At 47.3% G+C, this 15,282-nt stretch overlaps 2 protein-coding genes across 3 annotated transcripts in view; one reads left to right on the top strand and one right to left on the bottom strand.

Annotated features, from left to right (window-relative positions):
* Positions 1–288: 288 nt before the first annotated feature.
* ippk (inositol 1,3,4,5,6-pentakisphosphate 2-kinase) lies at positions 289–10,846 on the top strand (the record flags this gene model as incomplete). Of its 2 annotated transcripts, none has more annotated exons than XM_084464318.1 (14): positions 289–516; positions 1,262–1,321; positions 1,843–1,938; positions 2,286–2,352; positions 2,446–2,558; positions 5,545–5,634; positions 6,994–7,052; positions 7,402–7,474; positions 7,564–7,689; positions 7,821–7,938; positions 8,017–8,152; positions 8,453–8,555; positions 8,654–8,745; positions 9,899–10,846. In XM_084464318.1, the coding sequence occupies 14 exons, from the start codon at positions 289–291 to the stop codon at positions 10,071–10,073; spliced, it is 1,536 nt and encodes a 511-aa protein (XP_084320444.1). In that variant the 3' UTR covers positions 10,074–10,846. The 2 variants fall into 2 exon arrangements, with proteins under 2 accessions (XP_084320444.1, XP_084320445.1); XM_084464319.1 differs by having other exon boundaries at positions 339–516; positions 9,902–10,843.
* A 160-nt stretch (positions 10,847–11,006) lies between these two features.
* Positions 11,007–15,282, bottom strand: part of cenpp (centromere protein P) — a 36,400-nt gene continuing 32,124 nt past the window's right edge. The window contains exons 7-9 of the mRNA XM_084464323.1: positions 12,738–12,817; positions 12,284–12,375; positions 11,007–11,226 (exon numbers count right to left, since the gene is read on the bottom strand). Of these exons, the coding sequence (XP_084320449.1) occupies positions 11,108–11,226; positions 12,284–12,375; positions 12,738–12,817 (291 nt within the window). The 3' untranslated portion in view covers positions 11,007–11,107. The remainder of the gene's footprint in view (positions 11,227–12,283; positions 12,376–12,737; positions 12,818–15,282) is intronic.

Genomic DNA, 15,282 nt, shown 5'->3' with positions numbered 1-15,282 from the left:
ATGTACGATTTAATATTCTGACCATAAGAAATCTAATAATAAGGGGGGGGGGATAATACATCCATATTTAGTTAGCTTTTGATGTTGATTCCTTATTTGTTATAAAGTAGAGAAATATTATGAATCTTTCTTACGAAACGGAACATATTATTTTACACACTGGTCCTTTAAATTTACTTTTTTATCAGGCGTTTCATGAATCACTGAAACTTGGAAAAGAAGAGACGTAATTTAAGATGTGACCAATCAGGACAGGGACGCAATCCTTGTGACCAGAGCTTGTGGCCAATGACAGCCGACTGGGCGGGACATCCTGGTAGTCTCCCAGTTAGCGGCAGCTCAGCAGCTCCTGCTGCCGCACGTCGTCAAACTCTGCCAGGGTACTTCTCAGCTGGTCGCCCGGGGGGCTTCGGTGCGGTTTATGGTTCTGTTATGGACTTAGTGGACAAAATGGACGAGAATGAGTGGAACTATCACGGCGAGGGGAACAAAAGCCTCGTAGTTTCACACGTACAGGTGAGAAAGGCTAGGCTAACTAGCAGCTTGTTGATGGGGTGTTTACCGGTGAGGCTAGGCTAAGCTAGGCTACACAAGGAGCCCGACGTTCAGCCGACGAAGCCGGGGTCGGAACCTAGAAATTCAGTCCCACGACTTCAGCTCCCAGCTCTGTCGGCTGACACGGAGTCATGGCTCCTCGGACGGCCCGAGCGAACTTCTCTGAACAACTTATATAGAAACTTCACTAACTTATATAAGTTTGTGGGGATGCTGTCTGGTGAAGGACGCTGACCAGGAGGCGGGTCGCGAACTTCACTTTTGGAGAAGCGGGGACACGTCCAGTCTTGTTTGGCAAGACATTCTGTTTGTGTGTGTGAGGGTGAGAGTGTGTTGAAGGACCGGTTGGTAACCAGTTGTCCTATGTAAATAATCTGTAAGGATGGGTGCAGTACTAGGTGGCCATAGTCACTTTATTCATGTGAAAGGTTTTTAACCTCTTAATGGACTACGTTTCAGACCCGCCTGGGGCGCCTCACAGGGCTTTGTACATGCCCTTGTTTATTGTCTTCTACTTGTTGTGCTGTGTGACTCACATTCCCTAACGCACCGTTACTATCCTCACACCAATGTCCTAACGGAAAGATAGTTATTTGAGTTGAATGGTACTAGATGTACGAGATGGGAAGTGACGCATGTTTTATGTTTCATTCAACGTCAATAAGTTGTCAACATCTTATTTTCTGTTGTTTTGGGGTGTGTTCAGATGTCCAGGGTTCTGCGCCTCCTCAAGTACTCGTCAGAAGATGCTGAGAATGCACCACAGGTGAGGAAACTACTACAACTAATGCAATGCTACTACTGTTTAAGGCTGCACCATTCTTGATAAAATTAGAATCATGATTTTCCTGCTCGGAATTGAGCTCGCGATTCCCTATTGATTTATTGTCAATAGATATGTTTATTGAACTCATTTACATGATACACAAGGACACTCAACAAAGACTATGACGGTAACTGATATAGGACTGGCACATCAACAATGGACAACAGAAAGGGAACACTCCTCTTTTTAGCTTCAATGCAACCGCTTCATGAATCTGACGCTGAACATTCACACAATCAACTTCAGTCTCTTTTAATCTCTTACTTACACAACATTGGTCAGGGTGAAAGTAGGAGCGCTTGTTTTGATGCAGCTGATGTCCCTCATCAAATGCAGCAGAATAGCTGTCATCAAGTAATGAGATCTCCGAGTTATGAATCGAGACCGCGATTTAATACGATTCATCGTGCAGTGCTACTACTGACCCTGTTCTAAACGTCTGTTGTGTGTCTTGTGTGTAGACTACAGAGGAAACGTTCAGGCAGATGGAGAACATCGTCGACTTCAGTAACAACGTGATGAGTCCTCTACTGGGAGACAAGTTTGTCCACAGTGGGGTAAGACACCTGTCTGTCCCTCCCTCTGTCTACCTGTCTGTCCCTCCCTCTGTCTACCTGTCTGTCCCTCCATTTGTCTACCTGTCTGTCCCTCCATTTGTCTACCTGTCTGTCTGCCTCTGGGTCCCTCTGCCTGCCTGTCTCACTAACTGTCATTCTCATTCTCTCTACCTGTCTGTCTCTCTACCCATCTGTCTGACGTGACAAATCCTCTAATGCTGTCGGGTATTGAGAGGCAGCAGACCAGCGATTCATTGTTGCTATGTTACCATAGAATCCATGACTATCCCGCAGAGGCGGTGTTGCCCTTGGAAACAAGCAAACTAAAGTCCCTTTTTTGTCAACAGGAAGTTGTCAAACTGCCACTGGAATTTGTCAGACAACTGTCAATCAAGGTTCAACACCACAGACCAGGTGGGTGGGACAAGGCTGTATTCTGATGGGATGGTGGATATGTTTTGTGTCTGCTGGATCTATACTGACTTGTGTATGTGTGTGTGTATGTAGCCTGGAGGTGTGATAAGGTGATGGATATCTACAGCGGTGCTGCCCTCTGTCTGCCCAACCTGACCACCCCCTCCATACAGACACACAACCCCCCACTCTGCGTGGAGATAAAGGTAATACTCACACACACCTGAGCACAGCGCTACAGGAATTAAGTGAATATACAATGGTTTTTTTAAGTGCTTCACAACAGTGCTTAGCTCCTGTCATTTCTGTATATTCAACATCCTTCTCTCCACTCGCTCATCTCTTGAGCAGCACTAGAGCGGAACTATAGCAGCACTAGAAAAGGCCATGAGCAGATATAGGTCAGCTCTATGCCAGCACTAGAGCAGATCTAGGTCAGCTCTATGGCATCACTAGAGCAGGGCTGTAGCAGCACTAGAGCAGGTTAGATCAGCTCTAGATAAAGCAGCTCTAGAGCAGGGCAGGAGCAGCTCTAGAGCAGGGCAGGAGCAGCTCTGGGGCAGCACTAGAGCAGGGCTGAAGCAGCACTAGAGCAGGACAGGAGCAGCTCTGGGGCAGCACTAGAGCAGGGCTGAAGCAGAGCTAGAGTCAGAGCAGAGCAGCTCTAGAGCAGGGCAGGAGCAGCACTAGAGCAGGGCTGGAGCAGCATTAGAGCTACTCTAGGGCAGAGCTAGAGTCGGAGCAGAACAGCTCTAGAACAGGGCAGGAGCAGCACTAGAGCATCTCTAGAGCAGTGCTGGAGCAGAATTAGAGCAACTCAAGAGCCGGACTTTAGCAGGGCTAGAGTCGGAGCAGGGCTAGAGTCGGAGCAGAGCAGCTAAAGAGCAGGGCAGGAGCAGCTCTAGAGCAGGGCTGGAGCAGCATTAGAGCTACTCTAGAGCCGGACTGGAGCAGGGCTAGAATCGGAGCAGAACAGCTCTAGAGCAGGGCAGGAGCAGCACCAGAGCAGCTCTAGAGCAGGCCTGGAGCAGAACTACAGCAGGTTAGAGCAGCTATAGACATCGGGCTGTCCTGAGAACCAGAAATACGGGCAGGAGGAAGGGTTGGCTGAGGAGAACTAGTTGATATTCTGAATGTGTCTCTGTTGAATGGAGGAGTTTCTGAGCCAGTAAGAAGTGTCACAACTTCACTCACCCCTTGCTATGGCAACCATGGTCCTCGTCGGCTATTGGTCTAAACAGCATTCCTCCCTACCTGCTATTGGTCTAAATAACTTGTTTTCATGCAGAAAGGCCATGAAACCAAACGGTTTGAACTGCTGAGTTGTGCTTCCAGGAAACATCCTACTGCTAGTCTTTCTACATCAGGGGTTGACATGAGGGTATTGGTTCTCAACCAGCGGGGAGGGCTGGAGCCAACGGGAGATATAAAAGTCTATTTGTGTTTTACCTTATTATATTTACCGGCACAATTAGCATCTGGGTACGTTTGCACTGGGCGCCGCCCTTGGTAGCCCCAAACCTCTGTGTGAATAAAGCTACTGCCAGCTTATGAAATGCCTATTACTATGCAGTTTGTGTTTGCTAAACGTGATGTACGTCCCAACACCCATATTTGGTCATGACCATATTTGGATCAGAGGTCAGGGCACTTAATTAGCACTCTTGGGTGTGGTGGATAGATGCATTATACATGGCTGAGATAACGATGGTGAAGTAACAGACTTAATGGAACCTCTTGATTAGTCAGACTTTGACTCGGCACAGTAATTAAACGTGTGATCCTGTAATGACCTGGAGAACTGTTCGACTTTTGCTGTTGATTAAGTAAATTATGTTTTTTATTCTAATAATGGTGCTACAGTTGCCTTGTTGACTCCATTAGATGAGGCAGGCTTACACTGTCCCTACAAGCCACTGTCCCGGGAATATGTACTGGAAAACACAGTACTGGAACCAAAATGGGTGGCATGTGGCTCAGGAGGTAGAGCTGGTTGGCTGGTAACCGGAAGGTTTGTAGTTCAATCCCTGGCTCCTCCTAGCTGAGTGTCGAGGTGTCCCCGAGCAAAACGCCTCACCCAAACTGCTGCTGACGAGCTGGCTGTTGCCTTGCGTGGTTGACACTGACGTCGGTGTGTGAATGTGTGCATGAATCTGTGAATATTAGGCAATATTGTAAAGCGCTTTGAGTGGCCACTGGTTAGAAAAGCACGGTATAAATGCAGTCTAATGAAGAAGTGAATCGGTCTGTAGCGCAAGATTTTGTTACTTTTTTTTGTGTTACTCTATTCCTATTTGGTGGTTTCCCCAGTTCCAGTGGCCCCCAGACATATCTGGCGCGTTGATGTGGGGATCTGACCCTGGCAGAGGTCCGGGGCCTGGCCCACATGGGTGAACCCCTCCAGTCATACAGCGCCCAACGCACTATAGAGGTCTATCATCCTGCCCGGATCAAATCACAATGACATGATACTGTTCATATTAGTGTTAGAACTATACTGCTCACAAGATTATACTCATGGTAATACTATAATTTAAATACAATTATTCAGTGATGATTATTCATTATTATAATTGTGAGTTTAGTTCTTAAGATAAGATAATCCTTTATTAGTCCCACAGTGGGGAAATTTGCAGTGTTACAGCAGCAAAGAGCTTTTTGTGTTATTTTTGTGTATTATCTCTAATCTTACACTATACTTAAGGAGTTGTTCTGCCTTATGTGAAGCCTGAAAATGTTTCCTAACTGTACCAACGCTCGGTCAGGCCTTCAAGTTGAATTTCATTGGGCTTTTACTTACCCAGAAATCTTTGGTAGCATCATCGGGTTGTTAGGGTAACCTTATTTTCTGTACTTCCCACTCACCAGCCTGCATCGCTGGCATCGATGAAGCGGAGCATAAGAAACCCTTGGTTATGGTCCGCGTCGTTGTCTCACCGGGCTCCAGTGAGCCTGGGCCTTCCTGGCCCTCTCTGCCTCATATTCCATCTTACTCGCCTTTAACTCTTCCTGGGATTATCCACTCCGACTAGGGATCCCAGAAAGACCACAGAATTCGAGATTCAATCTTTGGAGCTACATGTGTGTGTGAAATCCCAAAGGTGAACCCAGGCCAGTATTGATGTAAACCGCTGTACCTTGTCTGTCCTTCTAACCTGTCTGTCCTTCTAACGTGTCTGTCTCTGTTTTCAGCCCAAGTGTGGTTTCCTCCCGTCGCCAGAACACGTCAGTAAGGACATCAAGACCAAAGTCTGTCGCCACTGTATGCACCAACGCTACAAGGTACTATACCACTACTATACTACTGTATGCACCAACGCTACAAGGTACTATACCACTACTATATTACTGTATGCACCAACGCTACAAGGTACTTTACCGCTACTATGTTAGGGTTGCACAATATATCAAATTTTTATCACGATGACGATATTGGCTTCCCACGATGACACGTAGTGTTCTCGCGATATTTCCCGATATTTCAAATGCGTGCTCCCCACCCACATTTTTTTTTTAAAATAATATCCGCAAAAAAAAGAAACGAGCCCCGCCCACGCCCCAGAATGAGGAGTTGTCACGGCACAGAGCCCCCCCCCCCTTCCCGCCATGTTGGAAGGTACGCCCCTCCGAGTGCAGCTGAGCTTTGCGTTATTGTTGACACGGTAGCTGCTAGCAGAGGAGGTTGTTGCAACTCTGTACTGTTTTAACAATGCCTGGAAATAACTGCTGCGTTAAAAACTGCTCCAATGCCTCACATGATCGTCGAGGAAACCATAAGAACAGTGGGTTACAGTTTGTCAGGTTCCCTAAATGGACAACGCACTGAAGGCTGCCCCACACTACAAGATTTTTTAATCTTATGCGATTTTTGAGTCGGATGTACACCACAATCTACACAGAGAATCTCAGCCGATTTGTTGCTCTCCGATCGTAAATACAAATACATGAGATTCGAACACAAGACGGAACACCACACACTATAGGACAATCTTGTCCAATAATTGCCCGCTGCAGGGCCGTGGAGGTAGAACTAGAGCAACTCGCGGTGAAAAATGGATCGGAGCCCCCCCCCCCCCCCCCCCCCCATGAATAATCGTGATATCAATATTGATCAAAATAATCGTGATAATCATTTTGCCAATAATCGTGTAGCCCTACTATATGTACTATACTACTAACTAAGAAGCTGCAAGGTTTGCATTCCCGTCATCCCATATGTTTGGGTGGGGCACTTCCTCTGCCTATTTATCATTGAAAGTTCGATGTCACCCGTTCAGTGCTTGGAAGGAGGGCGGGGCCTGAGATTCAGAGCACCTCTCGACATAAAAGTAGCCGAAACAGGATACAAATGTGGAAGAGGAAATAAAGTGTCATGTGTCTGCGTGTCAGCACAGTGACTAATGTGTAGTACCAACTGGTTCTGGGAATATCACGGCTGGCCCCGATACATAATCTAACACTTTGGATAATCGTAAGGTTTTCCAAAATAATTTTCAAGCAAAGAAAAGATAGAACCATTAATAAATGGATGTCAGGGAGAGTGGGTTAGGGCTAGTGGCTTCCCAAAGAGTCCCTGGTCACATGGCGTGACTAACTGGTCACATGGTCTGTTAACTGTTCACATGGTGTGTTTGTCTCCAGGTGGCCAGCGGAAAGTGGAAGAGGAAAAGTCTGTACTGCCCTCTGGACCTTTTTTCAGGGTAAGATCACACTGCACATGTACCACACATACTACTACATTTATTGCACATACTACTACATGTACCACACATACTACTACTACATGTACCACACATACTACATGTACCACACATACTACTACTACATGTACCGCACATACTACTACTACTACATGTACCGCACATACTACTACTACATGTACCGCACATACTACTACTACATTTACTGCACATACTACTACATGTACCACACATACTACTACTACATGTACCACACATACTACTACTACTACACATACTACTACATGTACTGCACATATTACTACATGTACTGCAGTATTATATCTGCGTGTGTTTGTGTGTGGTTCAGGAACAGACAGAGGATGTATTTTGCCATCAAACACCTGATAGAAGAGCCTCAGAATAACTTTAAGATCTTCAAGGTGAGACACATGGACACGCCCACCCGGACACGCCCACCGGACCTCTGGTGTTTGGGATGTGTTTTATAATGTGTGTGTGTGTGTACCAGGGAGGGAAGTGTATCCATGGCGACCGGGATGAGATGCTGTCTGTCAGCTCCTTGCTGCAGAAGCTCCGGCCGTACTTCACCTGTGGAAACGGACGCAACAAGACGGTCCTGCATGACTTCATCCAGGTCAGACCTACTGCTGTAGACCAGGAGCTACCAGACCCCTACTGCTGTAGACCAGGAGATGTTTAGGACCTCCAGGTTATGGTCTCCTGTAGAGATGTTTAGGGTGTAGGCTAAGTGTATGTTTGTTTCAGGTGTTGGTGGACAGTCTGCTGAGTAGTGATGAAGAGGGTGATGAAGGTGTGGAGCGCAGGCTGGAGGGGAGGATGGTGTGTGAGGCCAGCCTCTGTTCTACAGAGTTCCTCCGGACAGGTAGCACATGTTTCCAACTACATCCTGCTGCTTTTCAGAGTAAGAGCCCCCCAGCTAAGTGTGTGTTTGTGTGTGTAGACCCTCAGCCCCTGCCCAGGGACAGTGTGCTTGGTAGGATCCTTCAGGTCCAGCTGCTGGACTCTCTGGACATCGAGGGGCTGCTCCCCCTCTACCGCAGGGTGGAGCAATACCTGCACCACTTCCCCAAGGAGAGGTAACCATAGCGACCCTGTGTACAAAGCTCCACTACAGTAACCATAGCGACCTTACGTACAGCACTCCACTACAGCTACCATAGCGACCCTGTGTAAAATGCTCCAGTAACCATAGCGACCCTGTGTACAGCGCTCCACGACGGTAACCATAGCGACCCTACATACAACGCCCCACTTCAGTAACCATAGTGACCCTACATACAAAGCTCGACTACAGTAACCATAGCGACCCCGTGTACAATGCTCCATAACCCCGTACAGACAACCGTAACCATGGTAACCCTTGCGTGTCGGTACAGGAATCGTCTGCAGATAGACGGGCCGTATGACAAGGCCTTCCTGGAGAAACTACAAAAGTGCCCCGCGGAGGACGACGGGTCCATAGAATACGCTGTTGCCAAGGTAACCATAACTCACCACCATGAGTTTAAAGACATGCGGTTGTGTGTATTGAGTACTTTGACCATGTGAAGTCTGATTGTGGTGGTCACTGTGTTTAGGTACAGCAGTACCGCGTTGCCATGACAGCCAAGGACTGCTCCATCATGGTGACCCTGGTTCCCGGACGCGACGAGGAGGACGGGAGCGAACGGTGAGGAAGACCGTGAGAGGCTTTGTGTGGGTGTTCCACTGTACGCCTAGACTGGGTAGCCCCGCCCGCTCTACCAGCGATTTGAATTCGCCCTGCAGAAGGGTCTGGAGAAAAGCAATACATTCCTTTCTGCTTCCGATACATTTTTGTGGAAGCCAATCACCAAGCTGGCTTCTCCCCCTGGTGCGCTATTGGCTGGTTTAATACAATGACGACAGGAAAGCGACGGCAAGCAGCCAGTCAGTTGAACTAGGACCGTTGATCATGCCTCTTGTGCTGAAGAAAACAACAGCAGCCTCCCCAGACCAATGTCACTTTCTAAGATTGAGCTTGGTCCGGCAATAGCCAGGCGACCGTACACCTACACCACGATATGCCGCGGTGGTTTGGGTCCACTAAACGATGGCTTATTCCCAGGAGTATTGAGTTATTCCCAGGAGTTAACACGTCTACATTTGTCCAGTTTCCGCTTGGCTGCTCGCATCTGCTCTGCTGTAAATCCATCGGTCCTTCACTTCCGTGTTCTACAGTCCATGTTACAGAGAAAGCACCGCTCTAAAATTCACGACTCAGAGAATTGGTGTCCAACTGCGAACAGCGAATTTGCATGGGTATCTCGTACCGTGTACAGTCGCGGTATAAAGGCACTGGGATGAAGAGCTTATCTGCTGCGTCTTATTGCCTTAAGGAGACGGGCTCATCGAAGGCAGCCCTGCTAGGCTCCCATTCTGAAACCACATGGGAGGAACCCTGCTGAGCAACCGATAAAGTTCTCACTCCGGCGGGAAAATTCATGTTCTTTTAGCTTTGCCAGTCATTTGAGATACGGCTGCGATCTAGCAACAAAAATGTTTTTTCTTGTTCCGGAGTAAAAGGGATGTATGTGTGTTGTACGTCCTGGCACTTAAAAATAGTACCTAGCATTGTGTAGCATCTTATCCTAGCTATCTTAGTTGTGTACAGGGAATGGGTTAACCTAGTGATTGTTAGTGCTTGGCACTTGGTTCTATGAACATCCTTACTGTCCCGACAGCGATAGATTCTTGTTTCTTTCTTCTGACAAATGTACTTATTGTGAGTCACCTTGAATGAAAGCATCTGCTAAATGCCTTGAATGTAACATCCTCACTGTAACCTGGTGTGGTCCTCCCAGCAGCGCGGCCTTCTCCTTCTCTGCCTCCATCCTGGACCTGGACCCCAAGCCCCAGGACGGAGTGCGGCGCCAGCAGCGGCTGGACCACCGCGTCGTCTCCGCCTACCTGAGGGACGACCCGGGGCCCAGTCCTCCACTCTACCCAGAATGCACCCTGCTCATTCACCCCGTATGAAGACTGGGAGGCACCTGCACGCCAAAGCAACGGCCACGGGTGTGACGTCGCTTGCTGGCTGTTTGATATCTGATGTTGCTAGGCAACCGAGCGGCGAGGTCGCGACCCCGCGGCAGGTACTATTCATCGGGAATAAAGCAGACTAGTTTCCTGAGATTGTTGTCATGGCGACTCCCTTCGGCCTTATCGGATGGCTCCCTTTCCGCCGTCTCCATGACAACGATGCTGCAGGATAAAAAAAACAAACAGTGACGTGGGTGTGGGTCTGCCGTCTCCATGACAATGCTGCTGAAGGATGAAAACAGGAGTGACACGTGTGTGGTGGGTCTGCCGTCTCCATGACAACGCTGCTGAAGGAAGAGAGCACGAGTGACGTGTTGGTGGGTGTGGGTCTGCTGTCTCCATGACGACGCTGCTGAAGGATGAGAACACGAGTGACCATGTGTTGGTGGGTGTGGGTCTGAGTGCCATAGGAGGCTTATTAGGTGGGGGTCTTTAACATTAAAAATATTAACTTCTGCTGTGGCGTGTTGATGACATCAGCAGCAGCTAACCGTATGTGCCACGTGACGTCACCACGACTCATCCAGTCAGAGCCATGGGGGCGTGTCCTGGTGACGTTTAGTTTCACTGTGACCAGACTAGCTGACAGTACAAAGGAGACTGGGAGTCTGTTTGTATTTAAATTATTTATTTTTCTAGCGCTTTCATTAATGACGTGTAAAGCCTGAAGATGTTTGTATTCAATAAAGGGTTTCTGAAAGAAAAATCGTCCTTCTGATTCCAAGACAAGTACAGTACAGAGTCTTACTTATACTTACGAGTAATATTATTAATAAGTATTTGTAATACCATTATTAATATCATAGACACGGTATTACTTCTGGTAAAAGGAAGAAATAGACTTATTTCATGTCAGATGGAGAGGTCTACCGGGTGAGAGCCAGGAGCTGGAGAGGTGCTGAGAGCCAGGATGAGGTTGCGTGGAGAGGTGCTGAGAGCCAGGATGAGGTCGGGTGGAGAGGTGCTGGGGTCTAGGTGCTGAGAGCCAGGATGGTGTTCTCAAGGGCAGCTTCGGTCCCCAGGATGGAGAGGAGGCTGTGAAAGGACTCTGGAGCGCCCTCTAGTGTCCCGGCTGAATCCATGAGGTGCTCTGGAGAGACAAGGTGAGGAACACGTATTCAGGTTGAGTCTCACTCAGCCTAGATGAAGGGTTTGAGGTCTGACAGCAGGAGAGCTCAGCCCTGGGTGAAGGGGTGAACAGGGTGTATTTCATGCTTCAATCACATGGCCGGAGCTGGAAGCGCCTGGTTGCCGACGCAAGCCAGCATTGCTGAATTGATATTCTCATATAGCCGGCGGGAAGACATCCTGTCTAGACAGGATGTTCTTGGAGAACATCAAAATGTGTCATGTTTTAATATGAAAATTAATTGATGGATCATAATAATGTGTTAATATATCATAATAGTATGTATTATACCATTAGAAGATTAATATGTATTAAAAGATAATCATATCAATTGTGTGTCATCAAAAGTGTTAGTGAACTCCCTGGGTCAGCTTGAATTCAAACACATTTAAAGAACATGTTATCCACATGGTTATGACCAACAGCAACATTGTGATACTGCTTCATAAGCTATTAGTTTTTGTGTGAGTTTTTATGAGCTAAATGAAACGCCCCACACACAATTAATGGTAATATAATATGATGTATTAACATAATTGTATTATAATATATAATGTATCCTTATAACAAGCTAATGTATTCATATCATGATGTATTTATAGATTATAATATGATGGTGTGTTAATAGGTCATATTATCATAATGAATCACTAGAGAATGATATCACCATGCTGTTGTGTTAATAGATCATTATATTATCATGATGTTTTAATAGATCATATAATGCATCACTAGAGACTTGCATCACTATATGGTTGTTGGTTGTGTTCAAGGCGAGCTTGAAGACTTTTTTTTTCCCGTTTTGTTCTCTCTGGCGACCCCTTTGGCAGTAAGTTGTAATTGTTCCCAAGGATCCCAACAGGGTTGTCCCGGCCCCGGCTCCTAACATTCATCATACTGCACATGCAAGGCCTTTCATCAGTGGGCTAAGCCACCAGTATGCAACCTCATGCAATTGTGACTTACATTTACATGAAAACCTTCATTAATAGATCCTTATAGTATCAATTGATCTCACCTGTCTGGGGAACTCTGGGCAGGAGGTGGATCTGAGGAATGACTTCACCTTCTTTAGACACCGTCACTGACCAATAAACAGCCAGAACACAGCTAGAGTGACAGACAGGTACATATGAACAACCAATAGACAGCCATAGCTCAGATTGTCAAACTGGGCTATCAAACTAGCCATTTGACTCTTTATATTTACGTCCAGGTGGCCTGGGCAATACGCCTGCAATAGTGCCTTTATCTTAGAGTCACTTACCTACTTTACTTGGCTTCAGTGACATATACAGTTATGTTATATATATATATATTTATTATTCAAATTGTTTACATTCAACTCTAACAAATCATTTCCTCCTGATCCATAAAGTCATCTGAATGACACGGGGGCAGGGGGGACAGAGACAGATAGGAGTCCAGTGAGAGCAGAGCGACAGGTAGATGTGAGACGGACAGGTGTTTACCTAGGAAGCTCTGGATGGCTCAGGTTCATGACCTCCGACCCCGAACCTTCTGAAAGAGACACCAAAGACGGGTACTTCTCCTGGAGAGAGACAGGTAGAGAAACATATAGAGAGAGACAATTATAGAGAGAGGTAGAGAAACGCGTAGAGAGACAGAGGTAAAGAGAGGTAGAGAGAAACAGGTGAAGAGAGACAGGTAAAGAGAGAGACAGGTAGAGAGACGTTTAGAGAGAAAGAGGTACAGAGACGTGTAGAGAGACGGGAAGAGAGAGAGACAGGGAGAGAGGTCACTACATGCAGCAGACATCGAGCCGGTTCAGACCACGTTGGGAGCGTGTTCTGGAAGTGTTCTGCTGGGAGAAGAGCAGTCGGAGCGGTGTGGCAGAAGCAGATGTTACATGAACCTTCATCTGAGTGATCCATCTCTTCTTCTACAACTTGATGTTCTAACTACTGCTTAGTTACGGGCACTTAGACATGCCGACACACACTGAGCCAGCTCGCTGGGAGCAGTTAGGGTGAAGTGCCTTGCTCAGGGACACCTCGACACTGGGCCAGGGATCGAACTAGCAACCTTCCAGTTACCAGCCAACAAGATCTACCTCCTGAGCCACATGCCGCCCTGGGTCTGTCCTTGGGGCCCCTAGAGCAGAGGACAGGGACCACACTGCTGGGGGTCTGTCCTGGGGGCCCCTAGGTCAGAGGATGGTGACCACACTGCTGAGGAAGGCAGGGTCTGTCCTGGGGGCCCCTAGGTCAGAGAATGGTGACCACACTGCTGGTCATCATGGACAGCACCTCTTATCTGTTCCATGACACCCTCAGGCAGTGGAGCGCATTCAGCAGGAGACTCCTTCTGCCTCCACAGCAGAGGTCCTTCCTGCCTTCAGACTGTTCTACGTGTCCTTGGACTAGGGCCATCCCTTCCCTCACTCGGCCCTGGCCCCCACCCCTTGGCCCTGGCCCCCTCCCCTCGGCCACGCCCCCCTCTCCCCCCTTGACTTGTTTTTATCATTGCATTTATCCAATACATACCTTTCTATTCTCATCTATTTAACTAGCACTGTGGAAGCACTCTGGAAGTACACAAGTACTGGTACTTGTTCAGCATGTTTTTACCTTGTTGCACTATGTTTCTGTTGTCTACTGTGTATCGTTTTATCTTGTCCTGTCTTGTTCTGCTACATCAAAGAGATTTCCCCACGGGGATATTAAAGTACTCATCTATCTGTCTATCTAATCAAATACACCCTGGCACAGATTTACAACACACACACAAGCACATGTTCACAACACAAGCGGCAAGGCAGACGGTTCGGATCTGCATGCACACAAACGTGCACACACAGACACACAGACACACAGACACACACACAAATGGTTTCCAGCTCTAACGGTTGTGAGAAAAACATCTGACTCCACAAGAACTTCACATTTCTGGGAACATAGGTAACGTAAACCCCTCTGTCTGTCTGCCTATCTGTCTGTCTGTTACACTGTCAGCCAGCCTGGGTCTATCTGTCTGTCTAACAGCCTGTCTTTCTCTCTATCAGCCTGCCTGTCTGTCTGTCTGCATGTCTGTCTATCATCCTGTGTGTCTGTCTCTCTGTCTATCAGCGCCTTTGTTTTTCTCTTTTTTTCTTTGTTTGTCTATTAGTCTGTCTGTTTTCTTCTTCATCTTAAAACACTCCCAAACTCCCACTCTCACAGTGTTAAGTTATGTGCTTTGAGGGGAGGAGGTTATTTATTTATTGTACCAGAGGGAGGGGGGGGTTAAGTTATACACGAGAGGGGAGGTGTTTAGTTATGTGCTGGGCTGTACCAGAGGAGAGGTGTTTAGTTATGTGCTGGGCTGTACCAGAGGGAGGGGGGGTAAGTTATGTACCAGAGGGGAGGTTTTTAGCTATATGTGGGTCTATACCAGAGGAGAGGTGTTTAGTTATGTGCTGGGCTGTACCAGAGTGGGGGGGTGCTCCATGTCTCCACGAGAGCCTGTTCATCCAGGGCCCCTCCTCCCTGCTCCCGTATTGGCGGTGTGTGTGTGTGTGTGTATGTGTGTGTGTGTGTGTGTGTGTGTGTGTGTGTGTGTGTGTGTGTGTGTGTGTGTGTGTGTGTGCGCGTGCGTGCGTGCGTGTGCACGTGTTATTGTTTCCACAAGAACAGATGGTTGAATCATCTGGTTTTAGTGACTGGAGTTGTAGTTGGAGGCATTTTATGTGAAGTTGTTCTACTGCACAAGGTATTGGATATATTTATCTGTCTCCCTGACACACACACACACACACACACACACACACACACACACACACACACACACACACACACACACACACACACACACACACACACACACACACACACACACACACCAGGGTTATAAACTGTTATAAGACTAGCTGGTATCACTGGTAGGTTTACTGGTAGATATAGGGTAGTGATTGGTGTCTATATACATACATACGTACATATATATAGTACTGGTAAGATCTTGACCTCTCCTGACCTCAGAGAAGTCTGAAGCCACTCGCTCTAAAAATGACAGACC

Source organism: Micromesistius poutassou, assembly GCF_964030765.1.
Source record: "Micromesistius poutassou genome assembly, chromosome: 2".
Classification (NCBI taxonomy): domain Eukaryota; kingdom Metazoa; phylum Chordata; class Actinopteri; order Gadiformes; family Gadidae; genus Micromesistius; species Micromesistius poutassou.
This window is presented reverse-complemented; position numbering and strand designations above follow the sequence as displayed.